The 22,667-nt window shown below is 38.0% G+C and overlaps 1 protein-coding gene across 7 annotated transcripts in view; it reads left to right on the top strand.

The window, feature by feature from the left end:
• FRYL (FRY like transcription coactivator) overlaps window positions 1–22,667 on the top strand; it is a 174,177-nt gene that overhangs the window by 27,329 nt on the left and 124,181 nt on the right. For all 7 annotated transcript variants that reach the window (XM_015560996.1, XM_015560992.1, XM_015560990.1 and 4 more), the window contains exons 2-4: window positions 14,607–14,806; window positions 18,555–18,608; window positions 21,922–22,061. In XM_015560996.1, coding sequence (XP_015416482.1) covers window positions 14,607–14,806; window positions 18,555–18,608; window positions 21,922–22,061 — 394 coding nt within the window. The remainder of the gene's footprint in view (window positions 1–14,606; window positions 14,807–18,554; window positions 18,609–21,921; window positions 22,062–22,667) is intronic.

The raw sequence follows: 22,667 nt of genomic DNA, 5'->3' as shown, positions 1-22,667 counted from the left end.
TTTGCCATTCGTGAGAAGGAAGTTTTCATCCAAAAATAAAATTTGAGAATTAAGTTCTACTGACATAACTTTTTAATGATCAAACCCACCTAGGGATTAAACATGGATACATATTTCCTGTTCTTAGACTTTGCATTATACATCTGTTTGCTAGCGTATCTGTTGCTCTTTCTTGGACCTTCTGGTGCTTTTTAACCTGTTGTCATATTCTTTAGAGACCATACTCTGCCACCATTAGTAGGTTTCTCATTACCGCCAACATTACTGATATTCAGCCATTATGCATTCTTTGGCTATCCTGGTATTTAGAACCAGAAGCTGTTCTGACTAGTCCTTCTGTACTGATTGATAAATATTTTAAATACTAGAGGCCCGTTGCATGAAATTCCTGCACTGGGGGGGAGGGGTATCCCTCAACCTGGCCTGCACCCTCTCGCTGCTCCTTAGTGCTGCTGCGGAGGCAGGAAAGGTTCCTGCAGGAGAGGCTCCCGCCTCCGCTGCTGCGCTCGCCAGCCATGAGCCCAGCTTCTGGCTGAGTGGCACTCCACCTGTGAGAGCGCACTGACCACCAGGGGGCAGCTCCTGCATTGAGCGTCTCCCCCCTGGTGGTCAGTGTGCATCATAGCGACTAGTTGTTCTGGTCATTCTGCCTTGACGATGTTTGTAAAGCGTTTGCTATTAGTAATATAATGATTCCATTAGTGGGCTTTTATTATATAGATGACACCTAGCAGGTATCTGGCCTATTATAGTGTTTAGGCCTCAAAGCATTGGGTTCAGGTCAAACTCTTAGACTTCTTTCCTGAAAGTAGCCATGTTTACAGTTTCATGATCATGTTGATAAGACATAGTTTGCTAGCCTTTTGCAGGATGGAATGGGTGTGTCTTCTTGATTATTCTTCCTTCTAATCTGTTAATGTACAACATCCTAAAACACTGCCTCTTCTGTGGAATTTCTGACAATTTCACTTTTGTTGAGTGGTTTTCATGAAGCATGCTATTTCCCAATTTTAAAAAATTTGCTAAGTAAGTAAAGTTTTAAGGGCTTTTATAAAAACAGAATTAAAGAGAAGTTCATTTGAATGGGGAAGGTGGTAGAAGCCAAGTTCCAAATAGTCAGATATGTTTGTACTGAAGATAATGAATCGTAAATGTATGATAGATCATAGTAGAAAAACATATGTTTTAGAAGCTGTATTTTCAGCAATATTTATTGATCCATGTGATACAGAAAGTAGTTAGCAAAGCCATTTGTAAAAAATTGAAGTATGAATTAATATTTATTAACACGAATATATTAGCAGTGTAACATAATAAATACAGATTTACGTTAGATACATTAAGTCCTTTTATTTTAATTTAAAATAAGCTTTATTGATATTTATAGCTGCTTTATTCATAATTACCAAAACTTGGAAGTAACCAAGATGCTCTTCAGTAGGTAAATGGGTAAACTGTGGTACATCCAATCAATGGAATATCATTCAGTGCTCAAATGAAGTGATGAGCTATTAAGCTGTGAAAAGACTTATAGGAAACTTAAATGCCTATTACTGAGTGAAGGAAGCCAGCCTGAAAAGGCTACATACTACATGATTCCTACTTTATGATATTCTAGAAAAGGCAAAACTATGGAGAGATGGAAAAAAGATGAGTGGTTGTCAGGGATAGGGGAGTGGGGTGAATAGGTGGAGCACAGAGATTTTTAGGGCAGTGAAACTACTCTGGGTGGTACTAGAACAGTGGATACGTTTGTTCAAATCCACAAAATGTAGAAAACAAAGAGTGAACCCTAATGTGAACTCCGAACTTTGGGTGATAATGATGTGTCAATGTGGTTTACCAATTATAACAGATGTACTGGGAGGAGGCTATGCCTGTGTAGGGGCAAGAGATATATGGGATAGCTCTTCTGTCCTCTCCTTTTTGCTGTGAACCTAAAACTGCTCTAAAAATAAAAGTCTTGAAAAAGAAGAAATGAAGCGTCACATAAAATTTTGGAGCAACATATGAATGAGTGATTCTTACTATAGGGAGACTAGGGAAGGGAAGAAAATGTTATGCCAGTAAACCAGCCTTAGTAATATTTTTGAAGTAAGGTTAGTATGTATTTTCGTCCCCATGTGCACAGGGTGGGCTTCAGTTACACTTGGATTTTCTCCTGCCTGGGGGGTCGGCACCCCTAGCATCACCCCTGCAGGTGTTGGCCTGTAGTGCATTTTATTCAGAGCACCACGGGGCATGGTATTGCCATGGTTTGATGTGTAAGGCCGACTGTGGTTCAAATAGAAAACAGTCTCTTCAGCTGCCAAGAGGCAGATTTTTCAGGCGTCTACTGGACTGTTATTAGGACCTGAACTTAAAGTTCAGCTATGCAGAAAAAAAGAAGGGAGGGCTCGTGCGGTAGTGATGGAATCTGGTGACTAGACTAGATTCAAAATGTAAGGCACGGGCAGGAATCAATGATGGTTTTAAAGGTAACACCGTTGAAACCTCATCCTTTGAAATCACAGATAATTAATGAAAGGCAGGGGATTGACAGAGCACCAAGGTATTGGGTCTGGGGCACGGACAGTGAGTAGGTTGAAGTGGCTGAAGCCCTGAGAGAAAACTTTGTAGTATAAACTGGGAGAACCATGTATGGCTTTAAAAAAATAATGTTTTGAAATGTTTTCTTGATCCTTCGTGTTGCTTCCTAGAGCTTTGCCCTTGACATGCCTTTATTGAACACTCTGAGTTGCTTGAGGAGTGCAATTTATGGTATTATATACATAGGTTTCTTTATTTATGGTGTTTTTGAAGCTTTTTCATGATCAGAATAAGTTTTAAATAACATCATTGCCTAGAACCAGCTGTTCCACTTTAGAAGGATGAGTGTAAGGCAGTGGTTCTCAGCCCTTTCTGCACATTAGAGTCACTTTGGAGCGTTTTCCAGAACATACAGACGCCTGGGCCTCACGCCAAAGATTCTGATGCTGATTTAAGGAAGTGCCAGAGAAGCCGGCAAGGACCAGGACTGGGTTAGGAAACCTGCCTTTGCCTTAAGACTGAGCGTGGGTATGAAATCTTCTCCAGAGGGTAGGATTGTAACAAACAGTCTGACAGAGACAAATTTTTATGTTTGCCAATTTCCTAATTTACAGTGAGAAATATGCCAAGCGGATATTAATGCTAGAGCTGGCATACCATCCTTTGCGCTCCTTGTGGGCAGGTCAGATACTGCTAAATTAATATCAGTTGCATGGAGAGCCTGAAGTTCAAAGAAATTGATGTCTGCTCTGCTCTGCTCTAGGGGCCAGAATACCCATCCTTGTGTCTGGCCTACAGGATTGTACTGAGGTGGACGTAACATTTCCATCAGCAACGTGTTTAGTGTCAAGTTTCCCTGTACCTTGCCAACAATAGATCTTATGATTCTTTCTAATATTTGCCAGTCAGATATGCATAATATTAAAGCTCATTGCTGTTTTCATTTGCATTATCTGGGCACTACAAATTTTAGATGAATATTTTCTCATATATTGTATTTTTAGGTTTATTCTTATGTGAATTGTCTAAGTGCCGGGACTGACTGGCAGACCCTGAGTGACGGGTGAATGATTGCTGACACACATTTCTGTGAAAAAGAGGCTAAGGGGCTGTTTTGCTTTAGGAGCAAATAGCCCTGTTCGCCTGCCTCCTTAGGCTTTTATTGTCACCACAGCTTGAACTAAAATTAACCTCTAGATACTATCAGCAGGGTAGTATCCTTGAGAAAGCACATGCTTCTGCAAGGTCGGGTCTAAAAGACTAAACAGAGATTTTAGCAAAACACCCCGGAGTTCGGACTAGTTTGGAAAAGTCAAGGCAGGGGCTGCCACCTTCGGCAAGGTCCCCCAGAGGCCCCCGACCTTTCAGAGATTTCTCCTTACAGACCTTCCAACCAAATCCCATGCTTCCCCACACCTGAGTATATATTTTGCCAAATTTTCTCTATTGTATTGTATTTTTCTTGTTGATGTATAAGAGCACTTTGAATGTTTTACATTTTTCTGTCATCTGTATTTTATTTTTGTCCAACTTTGTACTTTCTTGTTTATGGTATCATCTGCCTTATAAAATTTTAAAATTTTTACTTGGTTGAATGATTTCATCTCTTTTATAATTTTGGGTTTTCTATCTTGGCTAAAGGTCTTTTCTCCCCTGGATTGAACACGTTGATGCCTAATATTTTTTTAGACTTTTAAAAATTAACTTTCAATTTCACATCCTTCTGGATTTTGGTTTTGAATATAGTATTTTTTTTCAGATGAATAGCCAGTTGTTCCAAAATTATAACCATACAGATATTCCCTATCCCTCTCATTTTGCCCATGTTGAATTCTTTTTTTGTTGTTAATTTAATTTATACTTATTTTAAAATTTATCTTTATTGTTCAAAGTATTGCATATGCCCCTCTTCCCCCACTTTGACCTCCTCTACCCCACCCTCCCCTTTTAGGCCTTTTGCACTATTGCCCATGTCCATGGCTTATGCACTTATGCATACAAGTTCTTTGGTTAATCTCTTCCTGTGACCCATCCTCTCCCCTTCCCTCCGAGATTTGTCAGTCTGTTTTATGCTTTCATGTCTCTGGACCTATTTTGTTCATCAGTTTATTTTGTTCATTAAGTTCACCCAGTCTGCATTCCCACCAGCAGTGTATCAGGGCTCCCTTTTCTCTGCATCCTCGCCGGCACTTGTCGTTTGTTGATTTATTGATGGTGGCCATTCTGACAGGTGTGAAGTGGTACCTCACTGTCGTTTTACTTTGCATCTGGGATTTCTGAGAAGTCTCTCATCTTCTACATTAATCTGATTTATCGACACTTTGTTTACTGAGTTGATTACTGTTACATTATATTCTGATACAGTCAATTTTATATTATATTTTGGTATAATGTTTTGATTGTATTTATAATGTGTTCTGATCAGTTACATTATCTTCTGACTTAGCAAATATTTTTTGTACTTTTAAAAAAATATGTTTTTATTGATTTCAGAGAAAGGAAGGGAGAGGAAGATAGAAACATCCGTGATGAGAGAGAATCGACTGGCTGCCTCCTGTACGCCACTCACCAGGATTGAGCCCACAACCTGGGCATGTGCCCTGACTGGGAATCGAACCATGTTCTCTTTTTCGTGGGTCGGTGCTCTACCACTGAGCCACACTGGCCAGGCTATTTTTTTTAATAATTTTTTTTAGCTTTTTGGGGGGTTTTGTTTTTCTGTGTGTACTCTAGGACAGTTTTATACAGCACAACCTATTGAGATTTTAATTGGAACTGTAGTAATTATATTAATTTTGTGAGAATTGACACTTATTATAAATGCTCCCACCTATAAATATGTCTGTTTATTCAGAACTTCTTTCATGTCCTTTAAGGTGATCTTGTAGTTTCTTTCATGTAAGCTTTTCTTATTAAACGTATTCCCACCTATTTTATATTTGTGAATAGAAGATTTTTCTGCATTTTCATTTTTAGGTAGTTATTGCTAGTGAGTATAGAAAGTTTCATGTCTTATTTTTCAGTGTTTGTAACAATGATTTAATTTTTTGGTATTATTGCATTTACTTACATAAATCCCATAACTTCCTGGATGTTGTTGAATGATAAGGCAAGAATCAATCTATCTGTTTAGTTCCTGTTTTTAATTGAAAGAGATTTCGTGTTTTGAAACCTGTGATAATTTGCTGCTGGTGTTTGGTAAATATTCCATGTGTCACTAGCTGCTGGATACTCTTAGTGGGCAGTTACATTTCTTTGCTAATTAAGCGTGGCTCATCCCTATTTAAAGAGTAATCCTGAGAGTGAGGACAGGGGAAGCAGTCTTCGCCTCTGTGGACCTCTTAGCTCCCAGATAAGATATTAGGAAGAAGTCCTTTTGCTCCTTGTCTGCCCCCATCATCTCAGCCTCAGGGGCATAGGGGACTCAGATGACCTGCTTACAGCTTCTGCTCAGCCTCTTAGACAGCAAAGAAGATGGCTACAGGTCTCTGTGCAGTTGTTTACCTCCCCCGGGCCCTGAGTCTACCGAGGTATGTGTGCTGGAGGAGGTTCTACAGGATTTGATGTTCAGATTTTCACATCAGGGCTATCCTTTGCTGATCCCCGGGCTCTTGACTACAAGAGGAGAATAGCTTTTTACTGGCAGTGATTATTTTTATGGGAGAAAAAGAGAACAAAAATGAAAACTACTTTTGTGACGCTTCTGACACATACCATGTTGAGATATAATTCTTCTCATTCATTTTGTAGAGGGAAAGCAAAAACTTAGAGAGGTTAAATAATTTGATGAAGGTTATAATGTTCTAAGTAGTCAAGTCAAGGGCTCTTGGTCTTCTGACGCCTAATGTGCTATTTGCAAAATGTGCACTTTTTGAAAATAGCACATTATTTCTAGATTTTCTGAATAGTTTCTTAGCTGAGCTTCTGAAGGTTCAAAAGAGACAAGAAAATGACCCCCAGGGAGACTAGCTTGAGTGAATAATGGATTATTTAGAGGATAGGTCATTTTTCTCGAGCTTTATAATAAGTGATATTTCTGTAGTAGACTTCAAGTAAAAAAATTGGAAATGTGCCCAAGATGTCATAGGACTTCTATGTTTAGAAACTGTTTTCAGTGGGAATAGTTGAGACTAGGATAAATAAACATTTTAGGAACAGCTGCCCAAAGAACAACGAAAGTCTTAATTTTTTATCCATTGAAATGTAACCAGAAACAGAAAAGTTAGACTGAGGAGTGAGGAAAATGATTTCATTCACATAGAACAGAAGCAAGGCATTTACAAATAGAATTAATAAGAATTAGATAGATATCCTACAGAGGAAAATGCATATTTGGGGGTGGGGGGACATTACATGAAAGAAGATAAATTAGTGAGGGTATGTCAGGTTCTAGACAAGAAGTCTTAAGACATTTCTCTTCTAATTAACTTCTGAAGATACGTATAAACGTGAACGTATAAGTGAAATAGTGTCTGAGAAATTATGAAGGTGATGAGTAAATAGTATTTGTACCAATAGATAACAAAACCTATTATAAAGCTACAATAATTAAAAGTATGGTACTGATACAAAAAGATTACTAAGGAGCAAAATAGAAAGCATATCTGAGTCTGGCTTTAGTTTATGATAGAGAATATAAAATTAGTGACAGAATTTCAGTAAAGGAAGCCAGAAGAATTTGATTAAATATTTGGGGGCGGGGATAACATAATGTTTTTATTGTATATGCAATAAAGACATTGCTTAAATCTGAATGACAGATTTAAATGGAAAAAATAAAACTAAAAAAAGAGTTAAAAGAAAATATGGGTAAATATCTACCTCACCAGAGTGGGAAAACCTTTTCTTCTTAGCCCATTTTATGTAAATGAATATGGAAATAGTTATTCTAAGCAAATATTATGCTAATAAACTAGACTTGTAAAGGGGAAATACAGCCCTAATTGGTTTGGCTCAGTGGATAGAGCGTCGGCCTGCGGACTGAAGGGTCCCAGGTTTGATTCCGGTCAAGGGCATGCACCTTGGTTGTGGGCACATACCCAGTAGGGAATGTGCAGGAGGCAGCTGATCGATATTTCTCTCTCAATGTTTCTAACTCTCTATCCCTCTCCCTTCCTCTCTGTAAAAAAATCAATAAAATATTTTTTTTTTAAAGGGGAGGTGGGAACAGGTCTATCAGAATCTGACAATTCTGGAGAAAATAAAGGCACTACCTGAAAGTTTTAGAAACTCAGGACCTAATGTGACTGTGACTTTGATTAGGAGTCAGTTTTCTCGTCACAAATTGGTGATAACTTGATGTGGTATTCTAGATCTCATTCTTACCAAGGATCTGACCAGCTGGTTGTTAAGCCATTGATAGCTGGAAATCAGCCATGATGGAAGTCAGTGCACAAGGGAAATTGGCAAATGCTAATAGATCAGGACTCTTGGTTTTTGTTTGTTTGTTTTTGAGCCCTTTACCAGCATATCACTTGAAATAAGAATAGTTTGTTAGTCCCTGGCTGGTGCTGCTCAATTGGTTGGAGTGTCATCCCATACAGGGAAAGGTTTTGGGTTCTGTTGATCCCTTGGGCTGGTTTAGGTGTGTGTGGGAGGCAACCAATTAATCTCTGTCTCTCTCTCCCTACTCTCCCTCCCCTTTTCCCCCCTCTCGCTCAAAATCATTTAATGTGATCTTGGGTGAGGATTAAAAAAAAAAAAGAACAGGTTTGTTAGGGAAAAATACCTTAAAGTATTAAATAAATAAATGTTTCATTTCCATCAGAAATGAAAAGTGTCTGGTATGCATTTCCTTCCTTCATGAAGGCATTTTGAGGTAGGCCTTGCTTTATAGCAAATTGTGTTTGTGCGATGAAGTCATCAAATGATGCTTTCATATTGTACCCTTAACACCCACAACACGCACATTGTTATATTCCCTCTGTCCCTCTTCAGTTGTACTTGCTCTCACATGTACAGTGTTTCTCTGGATGGGTAGTTGGAAGGCACACCCATCCATCTGGCCTCCTCAGAAGTTGGCATTTGCTGTTATTCCCTAATACTGATTTTGCTTTCTTTGTTTTTACTTTTAATCTGTCTACCATATGATCTGATTCGTGTTTTGACATTTTATTTTTAATTGACTTATAAACTGTTTCCTTTTCCTGAGTTTGATCCAAGTATATTATTGTTTTAGGCTTTCGCTGGAGCTGTTGTTTATTTTGACTCTTCCCAGGCACCTTTGGTTCTGGCTGACAGGGATAGAATAGGCTTTTCTTTCTTTTCTTTTTATGTTTTTAAAAATTAACAGACTTTATATATATATATATTTTTTTAGAGGAGTTTCAAGTTCACAGAAAATTTGAGCAGAAAGCAGAGTTCCCATGTACTGTCTTCTTATTCCCCCCTCTCCCGTTTCTCCCATGAACATTTTACATTAGTGTGGTACATTGGTTAAAACAATTGATGAACCCGCATTGACATGTCATAATCACCCATCCATAGCTTACATCACATTCACTCTTTGTATTGTACATTCTATGGCAGCCGTGGACAAACTACGGCCCGCGGGCCGGATCCGTCCTGTTTGCAATGAATAAAACTATTGGGAAAAAAAGACTGTACCCTTTTATGTAATGATGTTTACTTTGAATTTATATTAGTTCACACAAACACTCCATCCATGCTTTTGTTCCGGCCCTCCAGTCCAGTTTAAGAACCCATTGTGGCCCTCGAGTCAAAAAGTTTGCCCACCCCTGTTCTATGGGGTTTTGACAAATATATAGTGACATGTATCCACAATTATAATATCACGCAGAGCAGTTTCAAGGCCCTAAAAAAAGTCCCTTGTACTCTCCTATTCATCTTTTTCTCCCTTCCCCTTCACCCCTATCCAAAACCCTGAACCCCTGATAACCATTGGTCTCTTTTTAAAAAGAAAATTTATTGATTGAGAGTGAAGGAAGGGAGAGAGAAAGGGGAAAGGAGAGAGAAAAATATTGGTTTGTTGTTCCACTTATTCATGCATTTATTGGCAGATTCTTGTATGTGCCCTAACCAGGGATCGAACCCGCAACCTTGGTATATCAGGAATATACTCCAACCAGCTGAGTTACCTGGCCAGGGCACCACTGATCTTTTTATTATCTCCATAGTTTTGCCTTTTCCAGAATGTCATATTGTTATAATCGTACAGTATATAGCCTTTTCAGACTGGCTTCTTTTGCTTAGAAATAGGCATTTAAGTTTCCTCCAAATTTTTTCTTGACTTAAAAATTCTTCTTTTAAGTGCTAAATAGTATTCCATTGTCCGGATATATACCACAGTGCATCCAGTTACCTACCAAAGCACATCTTGGTTGCTTCAGAGTTTTGGCAACTATAAATAAAGCTACTATAAACATCTTTATGCAGGTTTTTGTGTGGACATACTTTAAACTGCTTTGAGTAAGTCCCAAGGAGTGCAGTTAGTTGCTGAGTTGTATGGAATGAATATGTTTCATTTTTAAAGAAACCTCCAAATTTTCTTCCAAAATGGGTATACAGTTTTGTGTTTCTACCGCTATCTATATGTCTTCTCTGGGGTGGGTCTGTTCTGATGATTTGCCCACTTTTAAATTGGGTTGCTTATTATTGTTGAGTTTTAAGGATTTTTTTTATGTATTATGGATTCTTTATATATTTTGGAAGCTGATTATGTGTTTTGCAGATATTTTCTTCCAGTCTGTGCCTTGTCTTTTCATTCTATTAACAATATCTTTAGCAGAGCTGAAGTTCATTTTAATAAAGCTTAACTTACCAACTTTTCTCTCATGGGTGATGTATTTGGTGTTATATTTAAAAAGTCATCACTAAACCTAAGAAAATCCAGACTTTTCTCCTACCTAATATTCTAGGAATTCAGAGGGGTTTGCATTTTACATGTAGAATTCATTTCGCATTTCCCGTTTAGATCTATGATCCGTTTTGAGTACATTTTTGTGAAAAGTGTCAGGTTTGTGTTTAGATTTTGTTTTTTTAAATTTGCATGTGGGTGTCCAGTTATGCCAGCGCCATCTGTTGAAAGTCTCTCTCATTGATTGCCTTTGCTTCTTTGTCAAAGTTCAGTTGACTATGTTTGTGTGGGTCTATTCCTGGACTTTCTGTTCTGTCCCACTGATCTGTTTGTCTATTAGTTCAACAATGCCACTCTGTCTTGATTATTGCCCCTTTAAAGTAAGTTTTGAAGTCAGCTGGTGTAAGTATTTCGACTTTATTGTTCTTCTTCAGTATTGTGTTAGCTATTCTGGGTCATTTGCCTCTTCATATAAACTTTAAAATTAGTTTGTTATTATTCACAAAATAACTTGCTGGTAATAGGCTTGCTTTTTAAACTAAGAATTTTGCTTTTTAAATTAAGATATTTTTATATTCCTATTCCAAGGCCTCTTCTTTTTTAGGTGATCATCAACATTTTTGTTAGCCATTATAAGAAAATAATTAATAAGAATTGTATGGTACTTCGTTATATTTTTGCATATAAATCTATACATAAATATATGCATGTATGTATATAAGGTGGTGACTATAAAGTACTAATTTTTATTGTTTAAGACCAGTTCTTGGGGTTGAGATGGCAGCAGGCTGCTTTCACAGACTCCATTGGGGTCTATCTAATTTTTGTTTGTTTTAAAAATATCTGTTAAATATTATTTTTGTGGTATTGGTCTGTTTTATGCTTTGTACCTTGTTTACTCATGTCTTTTGTCCAGTTTTCAGTTTGGAGATGTGGGTCTTTTTCTCATTTCATTAGAGCTTTGTAGATGGAGTCAAAAGTGATTAACCCCTTAAAAGTAATCTTTGAAATTTGTTTTTTTAATGCAGATATTTGGAAGGTAAATCTTTATTTGGAAGCGAAATACAGGTTTTCCTTAAACTTTTGGCTTTATTGGCAAATTTCTTAAAATCTATATATATAAAAGCCTAAGCGACTTTTACGACAGAACAGCTGGAACAACTGGTCGTTATGACACGCACTGACCACCGGGGGCAGACGCTCAATGCAGGAGCTGCCTCCTGATGGTCAGTGTGCTCCCACAGCGGGCAGAAACTGGCAGGCTGACATCCCTTGAGGGGTCCCAGATTTCAAGAGGGCACAGTTCAGGCTGAGGGACCCCAACCAGTGCATGGATCCGTGCTCCGGGCCTCTAGTATGCAATAATGTTAGTTATTTGTTTATGCTTTGTTTATGTTTATGCTTTTTCTGTAGAAGATAGTAATGGTGAGTTATTTGAGAGATCAGTTTAACTAAAGTTTTTTGGGTTTTTTCCCCCCATTTTGAAGATACTGTTCAAAGGCTAAATATCAATTTAAAAGTTTATACTTCATCAGAGTCTAAAATTTAAGTACTTAGGTCTATCATGTGACTTCTTGGTTAGTTGCATTTATTGTAAAGTTAAATTCCAAGAAACCTTTGTAACTGTTAGGATATCATGAATCTTAATTAAAGACTTACACATCTTCATTAAAGGAAAAAATATATTTTGTAACTGCTTACATATGTCAGCCTTGAATATGGTTCATCTTCATTTTTATTTCTAAAATATGTTAAAATTCTGGAAACTGAGTAGCCTTTTTTAATGATTTCTTACGATTGTCCAACATAATAATGATATAAAATACAGCGTATTCTTAATGTTTCAAAATATTTTTTTAATTTCAGATCTCTTTTTTCCACAATAACATTTGTTAATAGATTTTCTCCTTTATAATACACAATGTTGGATCATGAAACAGAGTAAACAAATAGTTCATTGTTTAAAATAGTGTACACTGTGTTCAAAGGACTGTGAATTTTTGAATTGTTCTTATATAATTTTAGTTCTAGAATACAATATATTATACTTTAATTTGATGTGATGCAAAAATATTTGAGGTGTAATATTAACAGTTTGTAATATTCTTTAGATTATTATTATTTTAATAAAAATCATATGTGCCTAAATTTTTAATCTTAAGCTTGGAGGAAAATACTCTATTCTGTGAAAATAGTAGTAAATAAAGATAATGAATAGGGCATGAAAGGAAGCCAAGTATTTGGAACTTCCGTTTTTCAAAAAGATTTTTAAAAATTTATAAATTATTTTTTCTGAACTGTCTGCTGTAACCTGACTTTGTATTACTTCCTGGAATTTTCTGTTGAAGTTGTCACAGGTCACCTTTTTGTATCTTGATATGTACTGTGTTTGGTGGAGTAGGTTGTTTTAGTTGACAGAATAATTCCTTATAAGTTTGGAATGTATGTATTTAGAGCAGCGGTTCTCAACCTTCTTAATGCCGCGACCCTTTAATACAGTTCCTCATGTTGTGGTGACCCCCAACCATAAAATTATTTTCGTTGTTACTTCATAACTGTAATTTTGCTACTGTTATGAATCATAATGTAAATATCTGATATTTAGGATGTATTTAGGCGAACCCTGTGAAAGGGTCGTTCGACCCCCAAAGGGGTCACGACCCACAGGTTGAGAACTGCTGGCCTAGGGCTTCCAGAAAGGATGCAGCTCTGCTCACACCTTGATTTTGGCAAATGCTATGGCCTAAATATTTGTCAAATTCATATACTGAAAGCCTAGCCCCCAGTGTAATGGGACCAGGAGATGGGCCCTTTGGGGGGTGATTAGGTCAGTGATGGTGAACCTATGACACACGTGTCAGAGGTGACACGTGAACTCATTGTTTTGGTTGATTTTTCTTTGTTAAATGGCATTTAAATATATAAAATATCAAAAATATAAATCTTTGTTTTACTATGGTTGCAAATATCAAAAATATCTATATGTGACACGGCACCAGAGTTAAGTTAGGGTTTTTCAAAATGCTGACACGCTAAGCTCAAAAGGTTCGCCATCACTGACATAAGCTGTAGTTAGGGAATGTGGAGGTCTGTGTTATGCAGTAGGCTGGAAGAATGAGGGAAGGATAAACTGTAGATAGAAATCCAAGGCAGGCTGCCCAGGCAGTCAAGAGAACAGAACAGGTAAATATAAACAACATGCAGTGGTGTGCATTCTTTTTGTGCCACATCTGGCGCAACGTACTATTCGCCAGGCCCAGTGTCGTCCCTCACTGAGTAAATGGCACCACTGTCCTCTGAGCGACTCAGATAGAAATACGGAGTCATCTTTCATTCCTTTCCCTCACCTTGATATCAAACCCACTAACACATGGCAAATCTCAAATCCTCGTCCTCTCCTGTGCCACTGCCCGCCTCTTAGCCCACGCTGTGCTCTCCCCTGGGTTTCTGCAGTGGCTTCCCTGATTCTATATTTGCCCTCTTCCAATCCAGAGGACCTAGAGCGGTCTTTTAAGGAGAGGCCAGCTTCTATCCCCCTGCAAGTTAGTATTTCACACAGAATTACAATTGCATTTAGAATGAAATCTAATTTCCTTATCAAGGTCTAAAACTTTGATCCCTGACGGATAATTCTGACTTCGTCTCCCATTGCCTCTCACTGACCTCATCCCTGGAGTTCAGGCCACACGGGCCTTCTTTTTGTTTCTCAAATATTCACAATGAGCCTTGTGCTTTCTGACCCTGATACTTTGTCTTGTTGCCTCTTTTTCATCCTTTAGATCTTAATTCAAATGCAGCCTCTTCAAATGAGGCCTTTGCTAAGCATGCAAAGTAGCATATTTCAACTCCTAACCCCATCTCTGTTTCATTTACTCACATCTCTTTTATTTCCTTAATTGCATGTGACTTTATTTAGAATTCATTTATTCAGTGCCTATTTATTGTATACCTAGTATATGTCATGCACTGTTCTTGGGGTTCATCAGTGAACATAAAAAACAAGGGGATCCCTGCTCTTATGGAATTCACATTAGTAGGGTAGAGAGAAAAACAACACATAACAACCATGTAGCTAAATTATAGTTATGTTGGGCAGTGTTAGAAGGCAGCCGGTATAATAGAGAAAAATAGAGTATGGTAATACAGATTGGGAGATCTGGAAGCAGGTCAGGGGTAGCACGCTTGCTAAGGAGGGTGGTTATGGTAGGCCTAATTAGTTGATTACTAAAGTAGAGTTCTTATTTTTTTCTCTTAATTTTAGCTTCAGCACCAGTCAGCAAAGTGAATAAGTACTGTACTTCTTCCAACTTTCATTCCACATTGGGGAAAAAGAATATCATCATGTCAAACATTACGATTGACCCAGATGTCAAGCCCGGTGAATATGTCATCAAGAGCCTCTTTGCAGAATTTGCTGTTCAAGCTGAAAAGAAAATTGAAGTTGTAATGGCTGAACCCTTGGTGAGTAGAGCTGACCTAAAAGTCTGAAATATTTTCTGGATTTTTTGTATTAACCAATACAATACAAACTTTGCAAATAATATACCTTGAAAAAAATATTAAAGGAGGCCAATCTGAAAAGGCTACATACTATATAATTCCAACTATATGACATTCTGGAAAAAAGCAAAACTCGAAGCCAGGAAAAGATCAGGGGTTGGGTGTGGGTGGAGGGATGAATAGGCAGAACAAAAGGGTTTTTAGGGCAGTGAAAATATACTTTTATGCTACTGTAGCAGTGGGTGCATGCATTAAACATTTGTCCAGGCACATAGAATATAGAACACCAAGAGTGAAGTGAACTGTGACGTAATCAGTGGACTTTGGATGATTAAGATATGTCAGTGTAGACTCAACAGAGGTAACGAATACACCGCTTTGGTGCAGAATATTGATAATGGAGGAAGCTATGCATGTGTGAGCAAAGTGTGTATGGGAAGTCTCTACCTTCTGCTCAATTTTGCTGTGAACTTAAAACTGCTCTAAAAATAGTCTTAAAGTAATTTAAGGAATGGGTTAGTACAGTAGCCCCCCTTTCCCCATGGGGGGATAAGTTTCAAGACCCCCTATTAAATGCCTAAAACCGGGAATAGTACTAATCCCATACTGTATATACTTTTTCCTACACATACAGTGGCTGTGGGACCAAACTGTTCTGCCTCTCCACTCCTCCTGACGGTCTCTAGGTGGTTTTTCCTGTATGTCCTTAGTTATAGGACTACATGATGATTGTTCTATAGTTGTTATTTTGATGTGGTCTTGAGAGGAGGTAAGTGCAGTGTTTACCTACGCCGCCACCTTGAGTGAAAGCCCAGCATCCACTTTGATAAGTTGCTGCAGGTCACAAAAGAACAAAATTAAATTTTACCAATGCCAATTGTTGAGACAGATAAAACCTAAGAGAAAGTAAAGGAAAATCTAGACTACTCTGAAACTTAACACCCGGCTTCAGCAATTTTCAACTTGCACAGCATATTTTTAAACACTTTATTTTATATAATACTAGAGGCCCGGTGCACGAAATATGTGCACGGGGTTGGGGGTGGTCTCTCAGCCCAGCCTGCACCCTCTCCAATCTGGGGCCCCTCGGGGGATGTCCAACTCTCAGACATCCCTCTCACAATCCAGGACCGCTGGCTCCTAACTGCTCGACTGCCTGCCTGTCTGATTGCCCCACAACTGCTCCCCTGCTGGCCTCATCGCCCCGCTAGCTCTCTCTCCCACACCTGCCCTCCCTTGCCAGCCCTATCGCCCCCAACTGCCCTCCCCTGCCAGCCCGATCGCCCACAGCTGCCTTCCCCTGCCACGACCTGCCTTCTCTGCTAGGACCTGCCTCTTCCACACGAGGTGGCAGAGACGCTGGGACCAGCCTCCTTCGCACTGCGTGGAGCCGCGGGACCCCCAGGCCTCACTGTGCAGAGCAGCCGCCAGGCCCCGCCTCTGCTGTGTGTGCGCCATTTTGTGATGACATCACATGCGAGGACCACCTAGGCTTTTATTAGTAAGGTTTTCTAAACATCACCATGTGATGTGGTCCTGTCAGTTCTCAAAATACTATATTCTTAAAGGAATTTTAATTTTGAAATATGGAGATCTTGAGAGCTAAAATATTAAAAGGAAATATGAGTGAAATTACCTAATTTGTTTGAGTCTCTAAATGATATTTCTGTATCTTTCTCCTTTCTTTTACTCCCAACGCCATTCATACTGGCCTAGCTTAGGGTCAGGTTCTGTCATATTAGACCATTGCAAGAGCCTTCTAACTGGTCAGAAAGTGGTCCATTTCCTTCCCATTTTTCTTATTTTAACCAGACTTTTTTAAATCTAATACACACAATTATCACCATTCTGCTTTAAAAATCTTGCTCACTTTTCATTGCTCTGGAATAAATTCAAGTTCTTGTTGGGTCATTCCAGCCTCTTTACACTCTTGTTACAGTTTGTACAATGTCTCACGATTCTCTTATCCTGATGTATGCTCTATTTTTTAAAAAATATGTATTTTTATTGATTTTAGAGAGGAAGGGAGAGGGAGAGTGAGATAGAAACATCAATGATGAGAGAGAATTATCAATAGGCTGCCTCCTGCACGTCCCACAAACTGGGCATGTGCCCCGACCGGGAATCGAACCTTGACCTCCTGGCTCATAGGTCGACTGACCACTGAGCCATGCTTGCTAGGCTGTGCGCTGTGTTTTAAAGCTCTACTCATCCTTTGAATTTCCCATACATTCCCTTTAACATAGTGATTCTCCTCAAGCTAAATGAATCTTGGACCATAATAATTTGTTCATACTTGTAAATTCTGACATTACCATATTAGTTGTTCATATGTTTATCTCCTCTGGTGTGAGCTACTTGATACAGAGAGCCAGGTCTCACCCTTCTTTTTATCTGTAGCACTGCCCATGGTAGATGATTGGCAGGAGGTACTTAGTAAGGATTTGTATTTTAAGTTGACTGTAGCCTTAAGAACTTTGCTGTGATGTGTGCCCTTTGTTTTTCTAATAAAACAACGTGAACAGAGCTTTTCATAAATTCTTTCAGAATACTAGTCTGATGCTGACTATATTTATTCATTCCTTTAATACCTAATTTCAGAGACATCTACTTGCTAATCTAAGGTGAGATTATAAAATTACAGTGAATAGTGGTGAGGATTCCATCAGAAAAAAGGTGTTTCTACCCCATCATCACGCTTTGGGAGAAGTGCTGTCTGAGCTTACTCTTTCTAACACGCCAGGAAAACCCCCAAAGTGGTGGTCTGTAGCAGCCACGGACAAACACAGGCTGAGAAAATCCCTATCATATTTTAACAGATTTTACCCCCTTGCACTCGTATATACCAGCATCATTTCTTCTTATCAGATCTCTTGCCAGCTTTGTTTCATGTATATCCAAGCCTGAGTAAACTGAGTATATCTATATAAGATCATGAAAATACATTTAATATCATATTGTCACAATATTTTTATTATAGCTTCAAGTGCATTTATTGTGATTTTATTTATTTTGAAATTTATTCTGTATCCTCTTAGGTAATACACAGCCATCCAAGAGGACTCTCTTGAATTCTCAAATGAAACTCTTGTAGGGTCACTTTAAATAAAGTAGCACCCATGGAGGTTACCAGGAAAAAAAAAAGTAGCACAGTTATAAATGGCTTTTGCTAAAAGAATTTAATCTATCACTAAAATGAGAGAAAGGCCTTTTGATTCTCATTAGAAACCATAATAAAAGGAGGTTAAAGAGGCCGAAAGATGGGAAGATTAGCTGAGCTTGATTTTTAGCCACAATTTCATTTTTAGTTTGGAAGAAAGATTCAGGAAGGAAGGGCAATCATTGATTGAGGATAGCAACTTGCAGACTATGCAATCCAATACCTGAGGCTCCTTTCTTCCTAAAAGGTGGTAGATCAATCCTGGGTAATGATCCAGGCATATCCAAGCTCATCTGTTAATCTTTTAGATTGCCAGTGACGAGAAAAGAAAAGAGGAAAAAGCTTTAAACAGTCACCTGCTGATTTTGACTTTAGGCCCAGGATTTTTACAACTCTGCAATTTCCACTATGTTTTGAGAATATTATATATATATGCACTTTTAAGAGACTTTCTGCTCTCTGTATGATCTCTCCTTTCCTCCAAACTACATTTTTCTGTTAGTTTTGTCTTCTCCTCACATGTTTATTGAAACATATTTTTAATTGTAGGAGAAGCCTTTGTCTAGATCTCTCCAGAGGGGTGAAGATCTTCAGTTTGACCAGGTATGTCAATTTTAGGGGACTGTTTTATTTTTTTCTGAAAGGAAAATATTTGTCCTACCAGTCTGATCCAAATATATCTAGTATTAAGAAGTTCCCGTATATCTAGATTCAGCTGTCATTGGTAGTTTATTTAACAAAACAAATAGAATGAACTATGAACTGTGAACTTTATAATTCTTAGAATGAGCTGTGAACTTTATTGATTTCTGCTCATTCGGTATTTTTAAATGTTTTACTTTTCACTGTTAATCTCTTTGCAGTGCCCTTTTAAATTTTCTCAGAAAGTCTCCAATTACATCCACCAATCTTTTCTTGTATATCAATTCCTACAATTTCTGCATAATAGCATTTTACCTTTTAACGTTTATTTTTTCCTGTTGGGGCTGTCAGAACCTTTACAGAGAAGCATCCAGCCTACTTCCCTCCCTCTTTACCTCCTCGAAGCAGAGCTGGAGATGGGGCCTTGGTCCTGGGGACGACCCCAGAGAGCAGGCTTGGACAAGTGAAGCAGAGGGAGGAAGAACTGATGGGAGGGAGCCCTTGAGAGGTCTCTGCTGCGGGGGCCTTACACAGATGTCCCCAGAATTGTCTGTCTGCAGCTCCCATCCCCAGTGGTTGAGGGCCGCCCCAAGAGGCATCAGCTACATCCCACCCTCACACTTGTGCTTCTAGCTGTGCTTGTGCAGAGGCCAAGTGGATCCTCTCTGTGTCAGAAAGCAATAGAAGCTTGAAAAGATACAGTGACCAAAAAATTCCCCAGCCCCCTTTATATAGAATGCTGATGTCTAAAAATTAGTGTGGTATTTCTCTAATGTTAATTCTTTTCTCTTGCTGAGATTGTGTTGCTTGAGTGTTATTTTTGTCATAATTATGTGTGCTTAATAATTGTTTTACTATATGTTGATTGTTTGCAAAAACCAATAACCTAGATTAGCTTTCTGTTGCCATCTAGTATTCCTGAGTACTTTTCTCATAATTATATATCTAGGAAATAGATTTTAATATTCATTAGTACACTTGATTAGATAACGATGACTGGTAAGAATTACTTGGTGGATACATACCGTTTCTGCATCTTGCTGCAGTTCTGCTGAGTCTAAGTAGCACCTGCATTTTACTACAGCTCCCTAGGTAATTCCGATGCATACATACAGTGGGTAAATAGCTGCAAATCTGAGACCAGAAACAGGAAGCTAGTCCTCTATTATAGTAGTAACCAGATCACCTCATATAATGCTTTTCACATCTTAGTGCCACCACAAAGGTATTACTACTAGTAATTAACTACTAATTATTAATGTATTATTAATAGATTACTTTAAAAGTATTTAGATTATAGCTTAAATTCATATTACTAATGATGAATGAATATAAAATCAGAATAAGAAATTCTATTAAACAAGGTTTTAAGGAAAATTTCCATGTTTTCTTATATAATTGATTAACAAAACTATTCATGATCATGCATCATAGCTTGATTTTTTTTACAATAAAAAGCTGTGTGTGCTTTAAACTGTTTTAATATACATTTACAGTAGTAGATGGTGTTTTATTGTTCCTTCATTATTAACAGTGAACTATATTTTCCTTTTAACAGGGACGGTTCATTGTGAATAAAATATAAATTAAAAAATAGTTAATTAAAATTAGAATTATGTTTTACTTTAATTCCCTATATTAGACACTATTTACCTGTCAAATTATGGTAATTTATAAATAGAACCATGATTAAAGGAAGGCAGAGATAATGAAAAACAAAACAGCCTATGCAATCAAATAAGCCATTGCTTTTTTTCCCTATTTTCCTGGATGAAGTACATTCTGAAGTTAGATGACGAATATAAAATATTAGGAGAATCTAAATCTTCATTACTAGAGTTATCATGTTATCTTCATTAACTTATACTTACTGTAGTCCTGGAACTGAATGAGACCTTGAGTATTCCTGTTTTTTAGTTAAGAAAAGCCAAGTGAAAATTGTTGTACTCTATGCTGATTTAAGAATATTAATTTAATGAGCAATGAGTTGAGTCAGATAACAGAATTTCTTATGAAGAGAGGGTGTTTTTCTTGGGCTGCTCAAGATGAGGTGACTTTAGGGACTGCTGATGGTAGCTGGTGTACCTCTCACCTCACTACAGGCAAGCTGCCATCATTCCTGAAATGGATCTGATATTCACCTACAATACAGGTAGTTTTAGAGGTGCCTCAAATTGGTAGCAGTTGTTCATCTTACTACATTATCTTTATGCTGTCCATCTATATCAGTGGTTCTCAACCTGTGGGTCGTGACCATTGGAAAACGCATATAGCATATCAGATATTCACATTACGATTCATAACAGTAGCAAAATTACAGTTATGAAGTAGCAACGAAAATAATGTTATAGTTGGGGGTCACCACAACATGAGGATCTGTATTTTTAGAGGTGCCTCAAATTGGTAGCAGTTGTTCATCTTACTACATTATCTTTATGCTGTCCATCTATATCAGTGGTTCTCAACCTGTGGGTCGTGACCATTGGAAAACGCATATAGCATATCAGATATTCACATTACGATTCATAACAGTAGCAAAATTACAGTTATGAAGTAGCAACGAAAATAATGTTATAGTTGGGGGTCACCACAACATGAGGATCTGTATTAAAGGGTCACGGCATTGGGAAGGTTGAGAACCATTGAATATTCTAAGCTATAAAAGCTTGTGTACAACACATTTTTAATGTTTATTTGTATCACAAATTGATTATTTAATTATAATTTTGTTCTGTATCATAGCAGTACAGAGTAAATTTGAGCTTTTCCATACTTCTAACAATATATTGTAGTCTTCCTTGTTTCTCCATCTGTTTATCAATTCTAATGGCAACATTTTAGAGCCTTTTGTTCACATGAGGAGAGAGGAACTGGCCAGGGGAAGGAAGTAGATGTGTTGATTTTACTCACATGTTATGCCTAATAATCTCCCAGAGGGACCCATGTGTTTAATCAGGGATGTTATTGGTGATAATGTGAGGAGCATGTGGAGGCAAGGAGAAGGTAGAAAGCCTCTGAGCTAAACAGAATGGATTTGGGTGAATTTTGATAGTGGGAGAAACTTAGCCCAGTTTACTACTTGACTATATCCCCAGCTCTCTCTCTCTCTCTCTCTTTTTTTAAATTTTAAGACATATTTACTGCTTTCAGTTGCTCTGTTTATTCTACTATGTTTACTCTAGAAGTGCTTATTATTTTTAAGTGATTGCTAATAGTTACGAGTATGGTTCTTCGATGTGGTATTTTATCTTCTGGCAATGTCTTGTGTTTTCAGTTGATAAGCTCTATGAGCTCCGTAGCAGAGCACTGTCTCCCTTCCTTACTTCGCACCTTGTTTGACTGGTACAGACGCCAGAATGGAACTGAAGATGAATCTTACGAGTATAGGCCTCGATCTAGCACAAAATCTAAGGGGTAAGTGGCTCATTTTCCACTGTTCTGGGATCGAAGCAATTCCAGTGAAGGGGGTGATCGTGTTATCACTTGAAGATTGTTATTATTTGGCTTTTAAGCAATAACATTGATTCTTTTTGTTCTGAAATGGTAGTAAGGAGAGAGGATAGTCCAAGCATAACCTGTAAACCAGGTAAAGCAGGTGCAGCCATACAGTGCTCATCACGAGGACTAGTTGTGCTAAACCAGATTTCGGGAGTGCCATTTCAGTAGTTGTGAGGAGCTTTAATAATCATAAAAGAAATTAAGAAAATATTCAAAGAAGGTCCTGTTCACATGGTGTGTGAAGGGAAGCAGTGGTGGTGATACAGGATGACTGTCAAAACCCCGTGTTATTTACCATGACAGCCTTTTTGGTGCTCAAGTCCAAGAACACGTCTTCTCCTTTTTCAGATTTCCTAGGGAGATCTTGGCTTTAGTAAAACATCCGCCTGTGTTCAGGTGATGGCCTATGGTTTAGAAATGGACTTGAGTAGATGCCACTTGTGTTTTTTCATCTTAGATTTGTGAGAAAGTTACCTGGCACTGTAATTTCTTCAGAAGAGTTATTTTTTTGGTTTCAGTTAT

This window comes from Myotis davidii, unplaced genomic scaffold (genome assembly GCF_000327345.1).
Source record: "Myotis davidii unplaced genomic scaffold, ASM32734v1 scaffold455, whole genome shotgun sequence".
NCBI classification, from domain to species: Eukaryota; Metazoa; Chordata; class Mammalia; order Chiroptera; family Vespertilionidae; genus Myotis; species Myotis davidii.
The sequence above is the reverse complement of the archived record's forward strand: the minus strand, read 5'-3'. Positions and strand labels throughout refer to the sequence as shown.